This window comes from Aythya ferina (genome assembly GCF_964211825.1).
Source record: "Aythya ferina genome assembly, chromosome: 2".
Taxonomy (NCBI): Eukaryota; Metazoa; Chordata; class Aves; order Anseriformes; family Anatidae; genus Aythya; species Aythya ferina.
The window spans coordinates 60,279,119-60,299,082 of record NC_140297.1 but is presented as its reverse complement, the minus strand read 5'-3'; the positions used below and the strand labels follow the sequence as shown (position 1 = coordinate 60,299,082).

Genomic DNA, 19,964 nt, shown 5'->3' with positions numbered 1-19,964 from the left:
TAAAGCAATGTGGTGCTTAGCAGTTGGACATAGAAAAAATACTGAAGGCAAAAGAGTGTTCAGAAGAATAGAGAAAATATTAACATGAAAAGTGAAATTAATGCTATAACTGATAATGCATCATAATCCAGGGTTGTATGGACTACCTTTTTCTTAAGGAGAGTACAAAAATGGCAAATAGAAACCAATATGAGAATTATAGTGCAAATTTGAACCTAGGGCAAATTCTCATCTGTGCTGCTGCTTGATTTTTACTATTGTGTTACAAGACATTTATTTGCTGTTATGTAAACAAATACATCATATAATCCATTATACATGAGATACTAATTTTACTCACTAAAGCTATCTCCTTGTGAAACTTGGCTTCAAGACTGGATACATTTTTGAAGGTGTTCACATAGAAGCCAACTCGCCTACGGAAGATGGCACAGGGAAAGGAGAAAGAGAATAAAGGATGGGGGTAGGATGGCCACAAAGGAAAATGAATTAATTTTTTCCAGACCACAAGCAACATTCTTGACTACTATTCTGTGCAAAGCAAATAATTTGAGTGAATATCAAAACTTCAAACTCATTTGCTCATGACTATTTCTGTTAAGAACCATCACATTTCACTCTGCACAGGAGGAACATACATTCACATACATTCACAGATTAGAGTACTCAGCCTGAGTACTCAGCCTTCCCTAATGAAACAATCCTGAAATTCAGGCGTATGAAAGAAAATAATTTCTAATATAGAACAAACATTTTTGCACATGCCTTCAAAAATCTGCTTGCTTGGGGTGAGTGATTATGTGCCTTTCACACACTTTAACAGCAAGAGGTGTTTTCTTAGTTTTTGAATTATTCTTTTTCCCTGTTTAAAACTCTCGTATGTAATTTCTCTTAACTTCCATTAACCAAAATCATCTTTGGCTTAAGAATAAGCTTGCAAAATGTCAACTCTATGGATCATTTTCCTTCTGAAGAATTGTAATAACTAAAAATAGGACTCTGCAAGCATTTGCTTCCTAAAACACAGTTTCCAGTCTATGACTATTGCTCGAATTAAATTTTATCTTTCACTGAGACAGGCAACACACATATTGAAATAAAAGGGTCCTTACTCTAGATCATTAACGTGCAGTTTTACTTTTAGTAAACCCATAAAACAAATATACTGGAATGCTAAGAAACCTTCCAACTGAAATAGACAAAAACACAGCAAAAAAAAAATATTGATCTCAAATTTAATAGGAGTTAGTTCAGAAGGCAGAGGAGACAAAGCATACTTCAGTGACTCACAACGCACTTTCAGTCCAGACTGTCATTTGTTAAAGAAACGTAGCACACTAATGAGATGCTTATTTTTCTACTGCTTTTTTTCTCCTGCTCATTTTCTGTATAAACACCATCCATAGTTATACATCCTAAATAAATTATCTATTCCATCAAATGTCTTTACAGTACAAACACAGTCAGTGTAAAACAATGAAATGTGTATTCTGACGTAATCATAATTACATACTATTTTTTACTTTCTTATATTGCTTTGGTGTTATTTTATAGGAACTTGAAAACAACAATTATACTTTTGTAAAGTTCTTTGCTTCTATACCTTTTAGAGAAAAATGACCTATAAATAGATCCATTGCAAATCTTCTAGAACAGTATGTGGCTGCTCTATACAGTTACTCGACAGTGGAAATATTTGAACCTTTTTATCGATAGTTTTTGTTTGTTTGTTTGTTGTTGTTGTTTTTGTTTGTTTGTTTTTTTCTCAAAAGGATCAGGTATCCACCATTAAAGTTTCTGAGAAAGGTGATACAAGCAGTGGGCTCTAGTCAAAATCTGCCATTCTGTGCTCTGCCATAGGTCTTTATCCATTAAGTGGAGACATTCTTGCACCTTTTAATGAAGACATGATAAAGAAGTGTCTTAAGTGGCAAGGTATGCTGAAAGAAATAAGTATAAATATATTTACTTAAGTATAACTTTGTATTATTATCAGGCATTTTCCCTTTCACTGTTTCAAAAAGATGACGGACCAGATTTCAAGGACTTTCTATCAGCTCATTAAAATCTCCTGGTTTCCCTTCATTAGTCTCCCTTTAGGCCCTTTAGACAATATCTGTCTAGGCTTACCGTGACCACAGAGATGGCAACTCTTCTTGCAAATCAGTGTTAAACTCTTCAAACACTTTCTGTGCTTTCTGAAACTCTTCTTCTGCCTAAAACAAAAACAGGATGACTTCTCCTATCACTTTAAGACATAGCAAAACCTGACAAAGCTGTGTTTGTGTTTGTTTTTGTGTCTGTATTTAAATTTTTAACAAAGTATGCGACTTAGTCCCAAACAAAAAAGGCCAACACAGGATTTGCTGTGCCCTATATCTCGTTAAGAGAGAAAGTTAGATCTCAAATGGGACTCACTCCTAAAATTGGCTAAGCATATCCTCACCATACACCAAAATATTTAATATGCATATATCCTTAAGGATATCTATCACTAGTTCTACTTCTTAAAGTGGAAAGAGAAAAGAAGCTTTGCTCTAGGTCTCTGCACAGAAATGGAGATCCCAAAGTCATCGGTCAACATCCTTCCAAATGTGCTACCTTGGTAATCCTTCCTTCATCTTTTCTTTTTGAGCTCTGCAGGGCTTCTAGATGATGTCTTGCACTGTCATAGTCCACTAGCTTTCTGCTTCGTTTTGCAATCCGAGTCTACACAGAGGTAAAAAGGAAAGTCAGCACAATTGACACTTTTTTTTTTTTTTTTAATTATTTTACCTATGTAGTTCTTCAAGTTTTTTACATGTTTCATTCTCCCTCATTTGCCATTCATGCTGACTGACTATAACAACATAAAGGAGCATGGGCATGGATGGAAAAAGAGACATACTAATCACCTTTTTTTAAAGAAAAGGGAGAAGAGAAGAGAAGAGAAGAGAAGAGAAGAGAAGAGAAGAGAAGAGAAGAGAAGAGAAGAGAAGAGAAGAGAAGAGAAGAGAAGAGAAGAGAAGAGAAGAGAAGAGAAGAGAAGAGAAGAGAAGAGAAGAGAAGAGAAGAGAAGAGAAGAGAAGAAGAGAAGAGAAATCTATTTACAGATTGCTTGTAAGACTTTTTTTGTGGGTGTAGTGAGATATCAATGTTATGCAAGACTTGTCTCATTTTCCAGAATAAGTGGACCTGCTAAACTCATGGTAACACTGTGCTTTTACCTTACACATAATGTGCAAATTTAGTGAATAATTAACTCATTTTTTTTAGAGTAGAAAAAAAGCTTAAAACATAATTCTCAGTATGGCTACTCTGACACATAACTTAGATATAATATATTAGGAACAATGAACATCAAATAGGCTTTTAAATTTAACTGCAAAAGTCCTTTGATATATATATTGACTTTACAAAGCTCTACATTATATCTGAATTTCACATGCAGAAGCAGACATAAGCACAGTTTGACTTTGTATCAAATTTGAGACTGAATATCAGTGATGTTGGGATTTTTTTTTATATTAGTTCCTGACGTAAATGTCAAAGGAGATGGCTGTATGATACCTATTCAATTCTAAATCATCACAAAGAATTTCCAGCTATGTTTGTATAGCCACATCCAAATATTAAAGTATCTACTTCTCTCTTTTAACCATTCTTTATCCCCATGCATTTCATTTAGCAAACACCTCCCTGAACTGTACACCAAGAGAGACCTGGGAGAAGCTAGAATCTGCGTAACAGTCTCTCCTCATGTCTACTACAAAGTCTTACTATAACTAATTAAAAGACAGGAAACATGGTTTAGTTAAGAGAAAGACATTTAGATAACCACAGGTGCATCTGGCTAATAACAAAAGGCCTGCTTTTCATCTTGAAATTATCTGGCAGTTTAACAGCTGTAGAGCTTAATCCATCCTTTTTGAAGTCAATGAGAATTTTCTCTTATCATATAAAATTGAAGCAGGAAAAAGCATTGTAAAAGTTTTATGAATAAAGGCTAATTTACATCCAAGTACTACAGCATGAAAATTATTTTGGAAAATTAGTGCAGCCTGATGTCAAGGATTAGTTTACAGACCTACAGAAGAGAAAGACACCACCCCAATCTTTTTACTTGTTTTTTTTTTTTTTTTTTTTTTTTGCGTGTGTGAAATTTAATTTTATGTTTATATTATGACTCAACATTAATTGGTGATTTTTACAAACTGTCCTTTATAGGGAAACATTACTGTACTTTGATATCAGGAAATTGTCCTAGATACGTATCCAAGGTCAACAACGACCCATCCACCAGTTTTTGATGGAAGTCTTCCCAAAGTTCATCACATTTCTGTAAAGGCAGATGGAAAGAGAAAAATGCACTTAATAGTTTAATTCCACATCAAACCTAGGGGAAATACAAATGTAAATGGTAAAGATTAATCTTTCTGAGGTTTTAAAATCTTCTTTATGTCAATAAATCAGAATGCAGTTATAAACTAAATTAAAAAGAACACTTTGACATTGCAAGCTTTAATTAACAACAAACGAAGTTTCAGTTTAATAATTAGTTTTTTTTTCATTCATTCAGCTAGTAAGTGCTGTGTGAATATAATAATATCATGGATTCAAAGTCTTCCTCAGGGTTTCAGATTCCTGAGGGTGACCAATGCAGAATCTGAAGCAGCTCTAGCATAGAGTATGCTCACTGATGATGAACCTTCCTTACAGAGATGTACAGCCAACAATGAAAAAAAATAAATAAAGGGAAAAAAAAAAAAAAAGGTGGCTTTTCCAGCTATCACAAGGATCTGTAAGCTTAGTTTTGCTTTGTCATTTTTCAAATAAAACCTGTGGAGGTCCTCCCTAAGAAAGGTCTATCCTTCCCCTCATAATTTTTGTGCCATTAAGATGCATGTGATGAAATTGCTGGCTTACAGACCAAACTCCACCTTGCACTGCTAGAGAACTAGGATTCCAGATCTGAAACTTGCCAACTTAAATAGGCAAAATAAAAAAAATTAATTCCAGAAGCTACTGTGGTCTTCCCCAGTCCTCTTTGTAGCTTGTGGGCAGCAATCTTTGCAGCTTTAAGGTTTTTAAGAACATGTTAATGTAGCTGATGTTACAAGGAACAGGGTGCCAGTCTTTGCCAAAAGCAAAATCCTGCTGCATAGTGACATAGTGCTTGAGGTCCTGGATTTTCAGCTGAGCAAGGAATTAGCACATGTTAAACATCCTGTTCCCCCTTTGCACATTTCAAAATGTCTGAATTTCCTTAGATGGGAAGGTTACTAACGGGGCTGTTAAGTCCAGTTAAGTCCAGGGCTGTTAAGCTACTCCCTAGTGTTTACTTTACCACAAGCTACTATAGGACATATTGTAAATGCTGTGTGATGTCAGCGTTCAATTCATTCATTTGCTACCCTAGCAGAGCCCCTAATGGATTATTATAATCTATTAATCATGTTTATAAAATACCTCATTTATTAAGATAACATTTAATCACAGTGGTTAACAGAGCATTAGATCACAGCAAGCAACTGCCTGTCCTGTGCATTTGATGTACATGTTGGACAATTTTAGATCATGGAGGTTTTCTAAGCTAATGGGACTAAAACCAACACTGAAGAGTCCTTTAAGACATCATCTTTCCTGCCACGCAGAAGTAGGTCACTTTGATGTACCCTTTTTGGAAGGATAATTTATATCTTGGACAGCACAAACAAACCATTCTTTTGAGTTGCAGGTTGGTGGATGCATAAATCTACACTTGTGTCATATTGGGACAAAAATAGGAGCAGTGATTTAGTAATGTTGCCCACATGAGTCTCTGATTAAGAGCACACACCTAACACTTGTTTCTATACCTAATAAAGAGTAAGGGTCAAATCTTGGTCCTTGTATGCACAATTACAAATTCTGAGTGTACAATTTAATAGCCTATAAATACAAGGTGAAGTGCAACAGCAAGATATAGCAGCAGGTTTTCCAGCCATTTAACCTAAAAGGATATAAATGGTATGGTATAGTAACTTACACTGTTTGGAAGTTGAATGCTTTTAAAATCAAAAACATGTCATGCCTTCAGCAGCAGGTAAGGGTAGAGGAAGGCAACCATAGGGAAGAAAGCAATCATTAGGCTGATTTGGGAAGACTGCTCTGTCTTCCAATTTCTTGTTAATGATACTATCCAGAAGGCCCTGCACATTGAATCCCAGGTGGTTAAAAGCTGCGTTGATAACAGTTTACACCTTCTTGTCACCACCAGCAATTTTGCTGACAGAATTCCCCAGATTTAAGGATGTTTACTTAGGCACCTCAAGTACCTCAAGCCAGACTCCCACTGTACCTTCTAGAAAAGCCTGTATTTCTCTAATCACTGAAGGAACCTAGTAAAGGCTGAAGTGAACAGCACCCTGCAACTTAATTTGGACTTAAAGTCTAAATTCTTGCCAGAGAGAGACAAGTGCTCCAACAGGTACTTTGCTTAGTGTTACAGGCTTTGTAGTTATTAAACAGCACACAAGAATAAGCAGATTGAATAATTTTCAATATTCAATTGCTTTGAGAATCCTGACTGTAAAACTGCATCATGTACACTTTTCCTAAATAGCTCAGATTAATCCATTTGCAACCAAAATACTACTTTTTTCTTCTTGCCATGCATCTTACCTCTCCAATCATCTTCACATCTTCTCGTCCATACCAATCTGGCTCATAGACTTCATGGAGAGACTCTGTAAGCTTCTTTGAGGCATCTTGCATGCCTGTAATTAGAAAAAGGAACATAGGAAGTTGAAGGAACAAAAGGAAAAAGGAACTACAAGAGACAGTTAATAAATATCTTTATTTCAGCCAATGTGTACCCCACTTCCCTCTGCCATGTTTAGAACATAATTTTCAAGAGCTGAAACAAAAGCATTATATTCAGCCAGCTCTCCCAGATTAATAAGAAATGTCTCCCATAGTAGAATTAACCCATATTTATATACATGAAAAAAATTCCTATCAAATTTGGAATTTCATTTGCTATTCTGAACTAAACGTATCTGAACACAAAAACAACTCTGAGGGTAGTCCTGCTCACTAGAGACATTTAATACCTTCATCAAAACACTATCACTCAGAAGCCAAACAAACAGCTTGACTTTGTTTATTCTCATCTCTGCCTTCCTATAGAATAGCTTCCTAGTTTGTCCATAATGAGTACCATGCCTGCCTGTGTGCAAAAGGAGGTATCTCCAGGGTGAGGTGGTTAAAATGGCAGAGATTCTGGGAATTGCTGTCTATGGAATGGACATAGGAGAAAAGTTAGAAGGGTTCCACCCTGAACAAAAGTGCTCCCTGGAATAGAAGAGGTTGTACAAATCACAGAATCACAGAATTTCTAGGTTGGAAGAGACCTCAAGATCATCGAGTCCAACCTCTGACCTAACGCTAACAGTCCCCACTAAACCATATCCTTAAGCTCTACATCTAAACGTCTTTTGAAGACTTCCAGGGATGGTGACTCCACCACTTCCCTGGGCAGCCTGTTCCAATGTCTAACAACCCTTTCGGTAAAGAAGTTCTTCCTAACATCCAACCTAAAATTCCCCTGGCGCAACTTAAGCCCATTCCCCCTCGTCCTGTCACCAGGCACGTGGAAGAACCCCCACCTCGCTACAGCCTCCTTTAAGGTATCTGTAAAGAGCAATAAGGTCACCCCTGAGCCTCCTCTTCTCCAGGCTGAACAAGCCAAGCTCCCTCAGCCGTTCCTTGTAGGACTTGTTCTCCAGGCCCCTCACCAGCTTCGTCGCCCTTCTCTGCACCCGCTCAAGCACCTCGATGTCCTTCTTGTAGCGAGGGGCCCAAAACTGAACACAGTACTCGAGGTGCGGCCTCACCAGAGCTGAGTACAGGGGGACGATCATCTCCCTAGCCCTGCTGGTCACACTGTTTCTTATGCAAGCCAGGATGCTGTTGGCCTTCTTGGCCACCTGAGCACACTGCTGGCTCATATTCAGCCGACTATCAACCATCACTCCCAGGTCCTTCTCAAAGAAGGCAAAATGTATCTCAGGACTTCTTTGTTTCCTTGTTTTCAAAGTTGTTTTTTTTTTTTTTTTTTTAAGTTTCAAGAGCTTTCATATGTAAAGTGAGACTGATTAAGAAAAGTTTGTTATTCTTGTGCCCGTAATAATGATGGTGACCTAAAGGTATGCAAGTAATGAAGCAAAGGACTGGCAAGAGCTGAGGCAGTGTCTGCAAGCTGAGGGAAAAGCCATGTCTGAACCTGGGGAGTGTGTTGCAATGGAGCTGGCTTTATGAAGAACAATTATCCTTTATGCCAACCCACTACATGTAGTTGTATGTGGAGCCCACTGCTTATTTACACTTGCAGTGGGGTGGTGTCCACAGAGAAGTGCACTGAACCAAACAGCATCAGTCACCTTTGGAGCTCTTGCCACTTCAGATGAAACAACAACAGGGACTATTTATCATTATGACTCTGTAATACAAAGAAGATCTGGATTATATGTAAAGTAGCTTCCATTATATTCCAAGAAAGAGCCTAAATCTGTCTGCAGTGAATAAATTGCTGCCCTCAGTAATGGCACTGGGGTTTGCCTTTCTGTCTGGGTGGTGCATGAATACATTAGATGTTGAATATAGTTTGGAAACAGATAAAAAAAAACTGATCTCACATAAGACACTAAGTTCAGAATCAGTAATTTTAAAATGCCAAATGTATTTCAACTTCTTTGCAAAATCTGAACAACATTAACTGCTAAAAATATGTTTGACCTGCATTAACTTAAAACAAACAGACAAACAAAACAAACCTCATTTTTTCTCCAGCCAAAGTCTGCCTGCTGCAGCATGTCTATGCTGTCTTGAAAATATCTCTGGTGTGATTTTCAGATTTAACTGGCTGGATTTAGGAATAATATCAAGCTTTCACCCTTTAATCAAAAGGTGCTTGCCAAAACAGAGTATTTGATTTCTTCGGGGATTGTCTTGGGGGTACTTCTAAATGACAGCGCTCAGCTCGAAGAATTTGTATAGCATAAGGATTTAAGATGGTTTTCTTCCTTCTCTCCTTCATGGTTATGTATCTGGTTAAGAAAGAGTTACTGAACAGAGGTTGTATTTGTTTGTTTGTTTGTTTGTTTGTTTGTTTTGTCTATAATATGCCAGATTATAGTAAAATATAGATGATCTTTATACATTTTTCCAGGTAGGACTCGTTTAAAATCTTCTTTCATGACACTGCATATGAATAAACTCTGGAGGTGAGGCAAAACCAGCAGTGTCACCATGCTTAAGAAGGCTGTATTCTGTCCAGTTGGGGTGCAAATCCCTGCTCACGTTTGATCCTTTCTGATACCTGAACTCCTGCCCTCGAGGATACTGCGCACTAAACCTGCAACCTAAATTCTCGCGGCAGCATATGAACACAGCTTCTCTCTAATCTCTCCTGCAGTCTGCATTCAGCTCAGCCACAGACTAGTCTCTGGGAAAGCACCTTTACCTACATAGATTTTTTTGTTGTTGTTGTTAAATACTACAGAATTCAGACATGTACCTGCTTAAGAGAGTAAGTAAAAGACCCTTAAAATCCCACACTCAAGGCATACCGATGCGTGCCAACTTTTACACGTTTTTCAGCCCTGAGAATCTGGTAATCTTATTCAATCACAATCCCTGCAAAAAGCATCAGTCAAATCCAGCTGTGGTGTGAGGCAAGGGGCATTATAACATTTGGCTACCTTGGTCAGAAGGCTTCAGCAGGGAATTCCCACAGGACAAGACCACCAAGGCTACTCTTTTCCTGCTGTATCTATACCATATTTACTGCAGTACCTCAAATGAGTGCATAAGTAAATACTAATCTGGTGGCTTCACAATCTTTTTCATGACCACAGCATGAATTTACAATGTCCACAGATTTCTCTCTTTATTTATTTTTATTTGGCTGTTTTTCACATAGATATTTTTCTTATATACTGATATTTTTTGTGTGTTATTCAGCACTTAAGTTAAGAGGATTAGCATCATCCATAGACTGCAAGCTGCCTCTGCTGCTTTCAGCTGCTACAGCTAAGAACGATAAATTGTTTAAAGCAAGTCATGAAAGCATTATGAAATTTGAAAATATTTTTTATTGATGATGAACAGTTAGAAATGTATATTTAATATTAACTGTTTCATTAAGTACCATTTATTCTTGGTAATTGGGTCACTTATTTAATAACTATAAATGCCGAAATAATTGGATTGCTTAGAAAAAATGATGTTCACTGAAGTCTGAGGCTCTCACATGAAATCATCCCTCTTTCTTTGGGAAAGAGCTCCTGTACCTGGAACCCTAAAGGATTCCCAAAGGCACACATGCACTAGGGACCCTCAGAGGGGGTGTGCAGAGACATTACCATTACAGAGCCCTATGGATGACAGAGAGTAAATTACTCTTTACCATCACATTTCTCATGTACTGAAACTCACATGGACATTGAGACCAGTCTGGGACTCCATGTCGACCTCAGGACCCACATACTGGGGTTTCCTCAGTTTCCTCATGCCCTGACAGGGAAATCTAGGCAGAATCATGGAGAAAATTCTATCTTCTCAATTAAGTGAGGCACCTTGGTCTGGCTCTTAATATTTTATTATTTCTTAGAATCATCAGATCATTTAGGTTGGAAGATTGAGTGGGGAAAGAGAACTTCATGTAAGGTTCTCCAGGGAATTGAGAGGTTCTCCTGCCACATGGGGTGTATTTATTATTGCCTATTAGTTTCCACTAGAACAACTCAACTGTTTCATAATTCATTGCTAAATTTTACAGAAAGATGGCAAAGGGTTTTCTTTCTTCTAAGAAATTAAATGATTGATTTTAAGACTTGTGTACCTGAAGGATACGTGCAATTCTGTCAGCCACGTACTGACAATTAGGTAGTAAATCTGCTTACAGCCCCTCCGAACCTCAATTTCTCTTCCTATAGACCAGTTACTATTTCTCACTATGTTAAGCCACATGATAAATATTTTTTTATGATGCAGGATTCTTTTCACCTCTGTCACCTTCATGCAAATCCAGGTATATATCTCCCCATCTGTACTTATACTTGCAAAGAGCTCAGGGTAGAAAATAGGACGCTGATTTAGAGTTTCTTTAACAATTGGCCCATAAAACCTTTTAAGTCACTTACAGCTCTCAAAAGCTCGAAGAAAATATCATGGAGTAGAGAATCCAGATACACGTTGCCAAGGAGACACGAGGAGACAAAAGACCCAAGGCATGAGATGACTACAGCTGTGGGAGACAGTACGCAGCATTGGCAGTACAACCATTGGCAGTGCATAGCAGACATGGAACTACCAGGCAGGTGAAATAAAGTAGCACATAAAAACCATTCAAATTTACAATAGCTTTATGATATGGTTCCTCTGGGTCTTTGAGTAACCAGCAGTAAAGGTAAGGATCCAGCTGAGACTAAGAAGCACCTCTGAATTAGGGAAGGCGTCTGAATACATCAAAAATTCTATTACTTGAAGAATGTGTGATACTAAACCTCAGAAAACATTGAGTATATTAAAATGAAGGGATGAATGGTGATAAGAAGGATCCTTTGACCATTCCTTGCTTAAATTGTGCCCAAATCTCATACTTCAGCTTTCAATATTCAGTCACTCAAAAGTCATGCAGCCAAATGACAACTACTTGAACTGACAACATTCCAGCTTCATAAATTGCATTTAGTTAAAATTATCTATCCTGCTGATTCCTGAAACCCTTTAAAATTAACCCTGTAAAGTGAACTGCTTTTCTCTCACTCTAAGAATACAAGGATATCAGGTGCATTTATATGATCAGCCTTTTCCCGTTCAAAATGAACCCTTGAGCGCAGCATGCCTCCAAAGCCTAGATGTCTTACATACTGGAATCCCACTCCAGTGCCTAAATACCCATAGTGGAGGTTCCCATGCTTCTCTGCATAGCCACCCCAAAATTTTTAATTATGGCTGTCTTTCAAAGAACAGCAACACAGAGCTTGTAGCAGTTGCCAAATATCCTTCTGCTACCTGAAATCTGGAGGGGCTTTGGCCACTGCTGAGCTCATCAGCTTTGGGGAAGACCCAGAGTTGCGTATCTTGGACTACTGCTCTTGGCCACTGTCCCAATCCTCAGAAGGAATGTGTGCCAACACATGTACCAAGGATGCTGGCTTGTTGGCTTTGGAGAATAATGTTTTTTTATGCTTTTGTGAGCTGCTTATGATTGGATCTTTTTAAAGACATGAAGATAACAAGGTATTAGCAAACACTTTACATTCCCAGGGAGAAAGTCAATCGAAGTTACTTTCAAATATGGACTTATAGGCTGCAACAAGAGAAAGATGCAGAACAGAAAAGCACAGCAAAAAAGGCAAAACTTGCACAATGAAAATTTTCACACAAAGTTAAAGGCAAAACTTGGTGCAAAGAATGGCCCACTAGACAGTAAAGCAACAAAAGGACTACTAATGCACAAAGTAAAAGGAAAGGAAGAGAGAGAGAAAGAAAATGAAACATGGAGAGGAGGATTGTTGTCACCAACACGGAAATCAAAGCGGCATGTAAACAGTCAGCCTATGTGACAGAGAAGCCATCTGGCCAAACAGCCTCATCACACTGCTTCTGGCTATGCATACAGCTGATAATGTGTGTGGGGAAGGAATGACTGAAATACCAGAACGTAAAATCAGCTTCCAATGGGTCCCCCCAAAAAGAAAGATGCTGAAATTCATTAAAAAAAAAAACAAAAAAAAAAACAAAAAAAAACAAAAAAAAAAAAAAAAAAAAAAAAAAAAACAAAGACATAGTACAAATCTCTAAAAGAAGATTTACCTCTTGTCTGGTATAGGACTTTCCCTGCCCAGTCCTTCTAGCAAATAGCAGTCAATCAAAGACAGTAAGCTACTGCTTTGCTCTCCATCTTACACTTCCCATCAAAAGGAGCTTCTCTGCCTGACAACAGCTGCTGAAGCTTTGTTATGACACAGTGATTTCCAGGAATGTCAATACTGGTTTATAATATTTTTATTTTCTACTGGACTGGAGACAGGTTAAAAATACATATAAGAATTCTATTTATTTATCTCAAGAAGCTGTTAATACTTCTGTGATGGTCACCAACTTCCATTCCCTTCCCTTTAAGGACCTCATCTCCAACTTCTCAGAAGACAAGTGGGATAAAAGAGAATAATCTCTGTATATAGCACAAATGTGACTGTGCTAGATTTAAGAATGTCCGCTAGTCTTTAAATAGCTGTTTACTTATTCTCTGATATTTAATCACTGACCAGTGAGCTTCTGCTATTTGGATCTTTAGTACAAAGCGATCACATACTATTTTCAAACTTAAAAACAATAAAATAAAATAAATTCAGCACTCAGAAACAAAAGAGAAATCACAACGTCTTAGGGAGCATGATTTCAGAGGGAGAAGATCTATCATTCAACTATCAAATACCTGGAAATGTAATGAAACTTGGAAACCTGTAAAGGGTCTCTCATCTTGCATAGAGTATTTTGTATTCTAGCATTTGCAAAGACAAGTAACAACATGTGCAGATTTTGTGGGTGCTCTTTGCAGCAGTTCTGCACACAAAGGACAGCTGAAGATAAACCATGCATGCAGGACTGTGCACATGAGTTGACATCAAAGCTGCAAAAAATCTAGCAATAGATTAAAGAGCTTGAGATGGATCCAAACCAGGAAAGTGGACTATTCACTAAAGCAGCCATTACTTGTATTTGCCTTTATATACCTTAAATAAGCCTACTTGCCTCAATTTTTATCAAAAGTTTGTTTTATGAAAACATGACTTAAAAATCACCTTTGATGGCTGCTAAATATGCTCTCAATTCTCTCTGGAGCCTGGAACCCTCTGCCTGGAAAATAAAAAAAAAAAAAAAGAAAAAAAGTATGTAAGTAAAAAGACATTTCAATTATATTATTGCAATCACATTGCAGTTATATTTTATGCCTTAGAATGTACATACACTGTGTCAAATTTAATAAGAGCAATTTCATAAGTTGAATTGAGTTACCTGCTGAATAATGTTACATCCTGTAAGCATATACATGTTCATACAGAAAAGGTGGTCTGCCCAAGATGCTATGTATAGTGTACTCTCTAGGCTAAAATTTGTAGTTTTATCAACCACTTAGACAGGGAAGAATTTCAGTCAAAGAAAGACATGTATATTTCACAGCCATGGTCCAGTTCAAGTCAGCCTGGCCCATGCATTAACCTCAAACACAAAGAAGTATTATTAAGAATGCTGCATATCCTGCACACCCTTTTGAAAACACTCAAAATTGATGGCAGCCTAGACTTGCAAAAAATCCATGCCCCTACATGAATGGCTTACTACTTTTGCAAACATTGAAATATTTTGCAAGCACATAATTCCTAAAAAACAATAACATCAGTTATTTTGTTTAGTTTGGCTACTGCATCTCGCAGTCTGCTGTGAACTTTCAGCTGTTTCATAAGCACATGAATGAATCAATGTGATCTTTCTTATCTTATAGCAACAGACTTTTAAAACCTCAGACTAAACAGAAGAAATCAGGTTGCTTTACTTTATTTCTGACTGTAGCACAACTTGGACTTCACAGTTCCTAGGATTTGCAATAAAATCTGTACTACATGATAGTACATACTTTATTGCTAAAAAAAGCTGTTCTTCAGGACACTTTCAGTAGCCTGAAGATTATGGAAACCCTCTGTGCTTATTGGTTCCCAATATCCTTCAAGGTACTTATTTAAGTGCTTGGAAACTACAGGAACATCAGCTTGCAATCACATTTTCTCACATCCAGCTCTACCATATGGAAAAATCAGCTGCAAAATATGAGTGACTGCTTTGGATTTGTTCTCATATTTTTCACATGATAGTTGAACCACCAAACAGTGCGTGTGTGAACACTTCAGGAGACAGTCTCAGATGGTATAAGCAGTCGTAACTCCACTGAACTCCAAGGACTTCTGATGCCAGTGTACACCGTTGGGGCCTGCGTCTGGGGAGAGGAGGGTTAGAGCCTGTGTCTGGGGGCGGTTTGGGGCCTGCTTGTAGAAGTATATAAACTGTGTTCTGGAACCAGCAGGCGCGCTCCTACTCATGGGACGCCCACCACTGCAGTTGCAAGTAAAAATGCTACTTCGCTGAGATCCTTGCCTGTGTTATTGCCTACAGTGTGTTTCTCAAAAGGTGTTAGGGTTTTAAGGTTTCAGGGCTAGGGCACTAGGGTTGGGTTTCCAGATTAGGGTTTTCGGTGTTTAGGGTTAGGATTTTAAGGTTTTTAGGGTTGGGGTTTTAATGGTTAGGGTTTAAGGGCTTGGGGGATAGCGTATTAGGGTTTTAGTTTTTTTCTGGGGGGGGGGATTAGTGTTGATAGGGTTTTTAGGGTTAGGGCTTTTGTTTGTTTGTTTTTTGGTCAGGTATTTAGGGTTAGGATTTTAAGGTCTTAATTTTTTTTTTAGATTAGGGTCATTATGGTTTTATATGGTTTTAAGGTCTTTAGGGTTAGGGTTTTAGGGTTCTATTTTTTTTTGTTAGGGTTTTAGGAGTTTTAGGCTTAGGGTTTTAGGGATTTTAACGTTTTTGTTTTGTTTTGTTTTTAGGGTTTTAGGGTTCTTAGGGTTAGGGTTTTAGGGTTTTATTATTTTGGTTAGGATTGTAGGGTTAGGGTTTTTAGGACTTTAAGGTTTTTAGGGTTCGGGCTTTAGGCTTTTTTTGTTTGTTTGTTTGTTTGTTTTGTTTGTTTTGTTTGGTTAGCCTTGTAGAGTTAGGGCTTTAAGGCTTTAGTGTTTTTAGGGTTAGGACTTGAGTGTTATTAGGGTTAGGGCTTTTGGGCTTTAGGGTTTTTAGTGTTAGGGGTTAGGGTTAGCTCCGCCCTTAGGGTTAGGGTCAGGGTTATGGTCTCAGTCAGGGTTAAGTTCAGGGTCATTAGGGTAAGGGTCAGGGTAAGCTCAGGTTAGGGTTAGAGTTTAGGGTCAGGGGTTAGGGTTTAGGGTTAGGGTTAGCTCTGCCATTAGGGTTATATGCATATATAGGGTTTTATTCATTTCAGTCTCCTTCTGGGATCTCCTTGTACTCAGAAGCCGTGTGAATGTACTGAAATTATCTTCCCAATTCATATTTTCCCTGGCATAAACAACAGTATAACCTCTTGGCTTGTGAAGAAAATTGGAAGTAGATACTCACAGCAACTTTATGATCCTCTGTTAGCCATATGGCAACAATTTTTTGTTATGAAAGGAATTTCTGATGTTTTTGAACCAGTAAACTGCAGCTGGAAGCCTCTCAACTCTGTTAGCTACCCTCACTGTCAGTAAAAGTCCTGTATTTAATCATATGCATGGCATTTTGTCACAAAGAATAACTAGCTTACTCATTATTAACTTGCTTATTAGAATAAATAGCATGTAATAGACACACATTACTCAAACATTATGCTTATAACTGGACTATTGCATAGTTTTACTCCTGGTATCCTAAACCACTGGGAGATCTGTTGTGGTTGGTTAGTGTCAGGAGTCATCAGCAACCACTTCTCTGGAAAATATTTAAGAAAAAGTCAAAGCAGTAAACCACAATGCAAATGTTTTGCCATATGTGCTGTTATAAATTCTGACAACTCATTCAAAAGAATATTTTTTAACACAAATCTCCCTCAGTCTAGCTTATTAATAGGTCACAAAGCTATTGAAACATCTAGGCAGCACAGAGCCACGTGAATTATCCTTCTTTAGCAAATATTGTATGAAATATGATGTTAAAGCACCTGCTTCCATTAAATTTGAGAGTAAATCCCTCGATTTCGGTGGTAACAGAATTAGACCCTTCTAGAAAATACCAGAAATACAACTTTGCATTGGAAATTCTTAAATCTGTGAATTCTGCAAAACATGCATCTACACATTTTGCAACTCCCTATTAGTGAAGGTTAATTCACTTTTATCACCTAACACAGTAATCATTATTCACAGAATGAAAATATTGCATTGATGGCTCCATACACTTTGCAAACCATCACATACTGATTAGAAAAAGCACTGTTTTTAAGATTACTGTATAGCTAAATTTTCTCCTTATTGATACACACACTTTCTCCTTTTTGGTCTCTCACATGAAAGCAGCTGGTGGCTCTGAAACTACTGCTCCAGTTGTCTTCATTAAGGCCATCAATTTCATTAATTGAGATGCAGCTTCTTGAAGGGGAATGAAAAATAGGTGTCATTTTGCAGATGCTGTGCTCCTCTGAAATGAAATTTCCCAAGAGAGCACTGATGCTTCCTTTAACATTTCATAATCTGTTTTAGTTATTTTACATAAGGTAGCAAAATGAGTCAGAGTATCATAATATGCAAGAAAACTCAAGGGAGAAATCTCAGTAGCATACGTAATAGCACACCTCTCATAATCTGGTGGTTTGATAACAGCAGACATGTTCTCACCAGATTCCAACTCTAGAAATTGGTGTTCTTAGCTCACCTGGTCAAACTCAACATACAAAGTACCACAAGTCTGTCAGGCAATCGTGTTGAACTGTGCATATGAGCAAGTGGACATACTGACCACCCAAAACAACATCTCACTAGGAAAATTGATAAAGTTCTCTACAGTCACATCTCAAACAACAATTTGGTATTTTGCACTTTGTAGCAGAGGGTCAGTGCTGCTGTCAGATGCCTTTTGCTACTCTCTGGTCTTATTACATGGGCAGTATCTTATGTAGAAACACATGTTCTCAATGAGGCAAGGAGGCTCAGTGTTTTAGGATTGTCTGTCATCTACAGTCATAGGTCTTAGAGACCTTTTCAGAAGCATTAAGCCTTTTTGGCAATACTGATTTCTGTGTACATTTATTTTTGGCCTTGTTTCTTTAAAGAATAGTATTTAGATATGCCTTAGCACTGGAATTACGAAAGCCATAACACAGCCACCAGAGACCAGAAGCCTGAAGAGACCTCCAAAAAGTTTTAATGACTAAAATGATAAAACACATGGTTTGTGTCTTACTAGCTTTTGCTTTCTGATGAACCAAAAAAATCATTTCTTCCACCCAGAAACTAAAGGCAGGCCACTATGCCTCCACAAAAGGTGGAATTGGATGACCTATTTGCCAGGCTCATTTATTCACAGCTTTCCAGGCAGACCAGAAGAGTTTGATTTTTCTATCATGTCACATACAGGATGTAAACACAATACATCTTTACTGGAAAGGTCAGCACAGCATGCGCTTGATACCAAAAACAAATGAATCACTCCATTTGAGCAAGAGTCGAAAGCTCTGCGTAATGCTGAGCCTAGAGCATAGGTTACTTACTAACCTGCCCCACACAAATGTAGAAAAGCTAATTATTAATACAGCTCTGAGTCTAATACTGGAATTTAGGGGAAATAATTCATATGAAAGCATTTTCATATGGAAAATATGAAATATTTTCCACCTGGCAAATGCCTTCTATCGTAATGTGCACTTTTTAGCTGCAATGTAAAGCAAGGCTGTTGCTCTGTTTGCAAACAGCTAGGTAGAATTTACATGATAGTCCTTAAGGGACCTCAGAAGTATGAATGCAAAGGACAACTTCATTAAGTGAAGTTTAACAACAAAATAGGCTATTGGGATGCAGCCTTAATTCAGTATGAAGTTCATCAGTATGCTACAATATCCCATTTAACCATTCTCTCTCTTATACTCCCTAGAACTGTCCTCCAAATTTGGACCTTTTTTTTTTTTTCCTTAAAGAAACACATTTCTTCTTTTCTATTTCTACCAGCTGTGAGAGACTTGGGGTTTGAATTATTTGTCTAGCATGTCACTTGTGTGCAAGGTCAGCAAGTGCAGAATCTACAAGTATATGGCTAAAAGTTATCTATACATACATATTTTCTGAAAACTAGACTTTCTGAATATATATGTAGCCTGTCTATGCCTATAGCTGCATATTCATAACTATATTCACAATTAGCATGTATAAGCTATGTATTAAAAGTTTTAGTAGAAAACTGTTCAGAACTGTTTATTGTGAACTGGGTCATGTTCAGTAAATGCATTACAGTCCAGAGCTCAGCTGTATGAGCTGTCTCCAGGGTCAGTTATTATAAAGAATTCCCGAAGAAACATTTACCAGTCTGCTTTAAAAAATAGTCACAAATAACTTGATTGTTCAATTTCACATTCTGGGAGAAAACAATTAGCACACTTTCTAAAGCTGCAGAGGCATAGCAGGTTATATCCAGGGGCAATCAAAGGCAGCCCAGCATGACTGCAGTTTAGACTTCAGATTTGGAGCAATCAACAGGCAGAATCAAAAAAGCAAAACATCAGATCAAGCACATTCTCCTTGGAAGAGAGGAATTAGTTGGAAAGGGTCTGCCCTGCTCCTGCTGAGATAATTTTGTAGCGTAAAACAGAGAGCCTCACCTTCCTATGAATCCTGACTGACTGGAAGTCAGTGAGCTTGTGATTAAACTGCACAGTGTCTTCTTGTCTTGGAAAAAAATGCCCTCTCAGTAGTAAGATAATTATTAGACATACATTTTAGGATGAAATGGCAATCATCAGAGAACATCCTCCCACAGACACCCAAATTATCTGCACATTGTATTGCTTGTATTTGACTTAGTGGTCATTCAGTATGTGAAGTAGACTTTGGCATGGCCCCTCAAAAGATGTCTGTCAGATGAAATCTGTGAATACAGTTTGCAAATACTTCATGGCTTGGAGAAATAAAAGCTCCCGTCCACTAGTCTGGATCACATTTTTATGTGTCTAGCTTACTTTGGAGTATCAGTCAGGAACAGCATTTGGCATCAACTTTGTTTAGCAAAGGAGCCTCCTAGGGGGAGAGCATTATCAATCCACTGTATGTTGCACATTAACCAAGAAACCCCTCAAGTTTAGTATGGGACTTTGCAGACAACTAAGGAAACCTGAGTTCCAGCTATGG

At 37.7% G+C, this 19,964-nt stretch overlaps 1 protein-coding gene across 2 annotated transcripts in view; it reads right to left on the bottom strand.

The window, feature by feature from the left end:
- AMPH (amphiphysin) overlaps window positions 1-19,964 on the bottom strand; it is a 129,883-nt gene that overhangs the window by 50,869 nt on the left and 59,050 nt on the right. For both annotated transcript variants that reach the window (XM_084510094.1, XM_084510093.1), the window contains exons 3-8: window positions 13,836-13,890; window positions 6,643-6,737; window positions 4,223-4,318; window positions 2,602-2,709; window positions 2,131-2,216; window positions 341-416 (exon numbers count right to left, since the gene is read on the bottom strand). In XM_084510094.1, coding sequence (XP_084366220.1) covers window positions 341-416; window positions 2,131-2,216; window positions 2,602-2,709; window positions 4,223-4,318; window positions 6,643-6,737; window positions 13,836-13,890 — 516 coding nt within the window. The remainder of the gene's footprint in view (window positions 1-340; window positions 417-2,130; window positions 2,217-2,601; window positions 2,710-4,222; window positions 4,319-6,642; window positions 6,738-13,835; window positions 13,891-19,964) is intronic.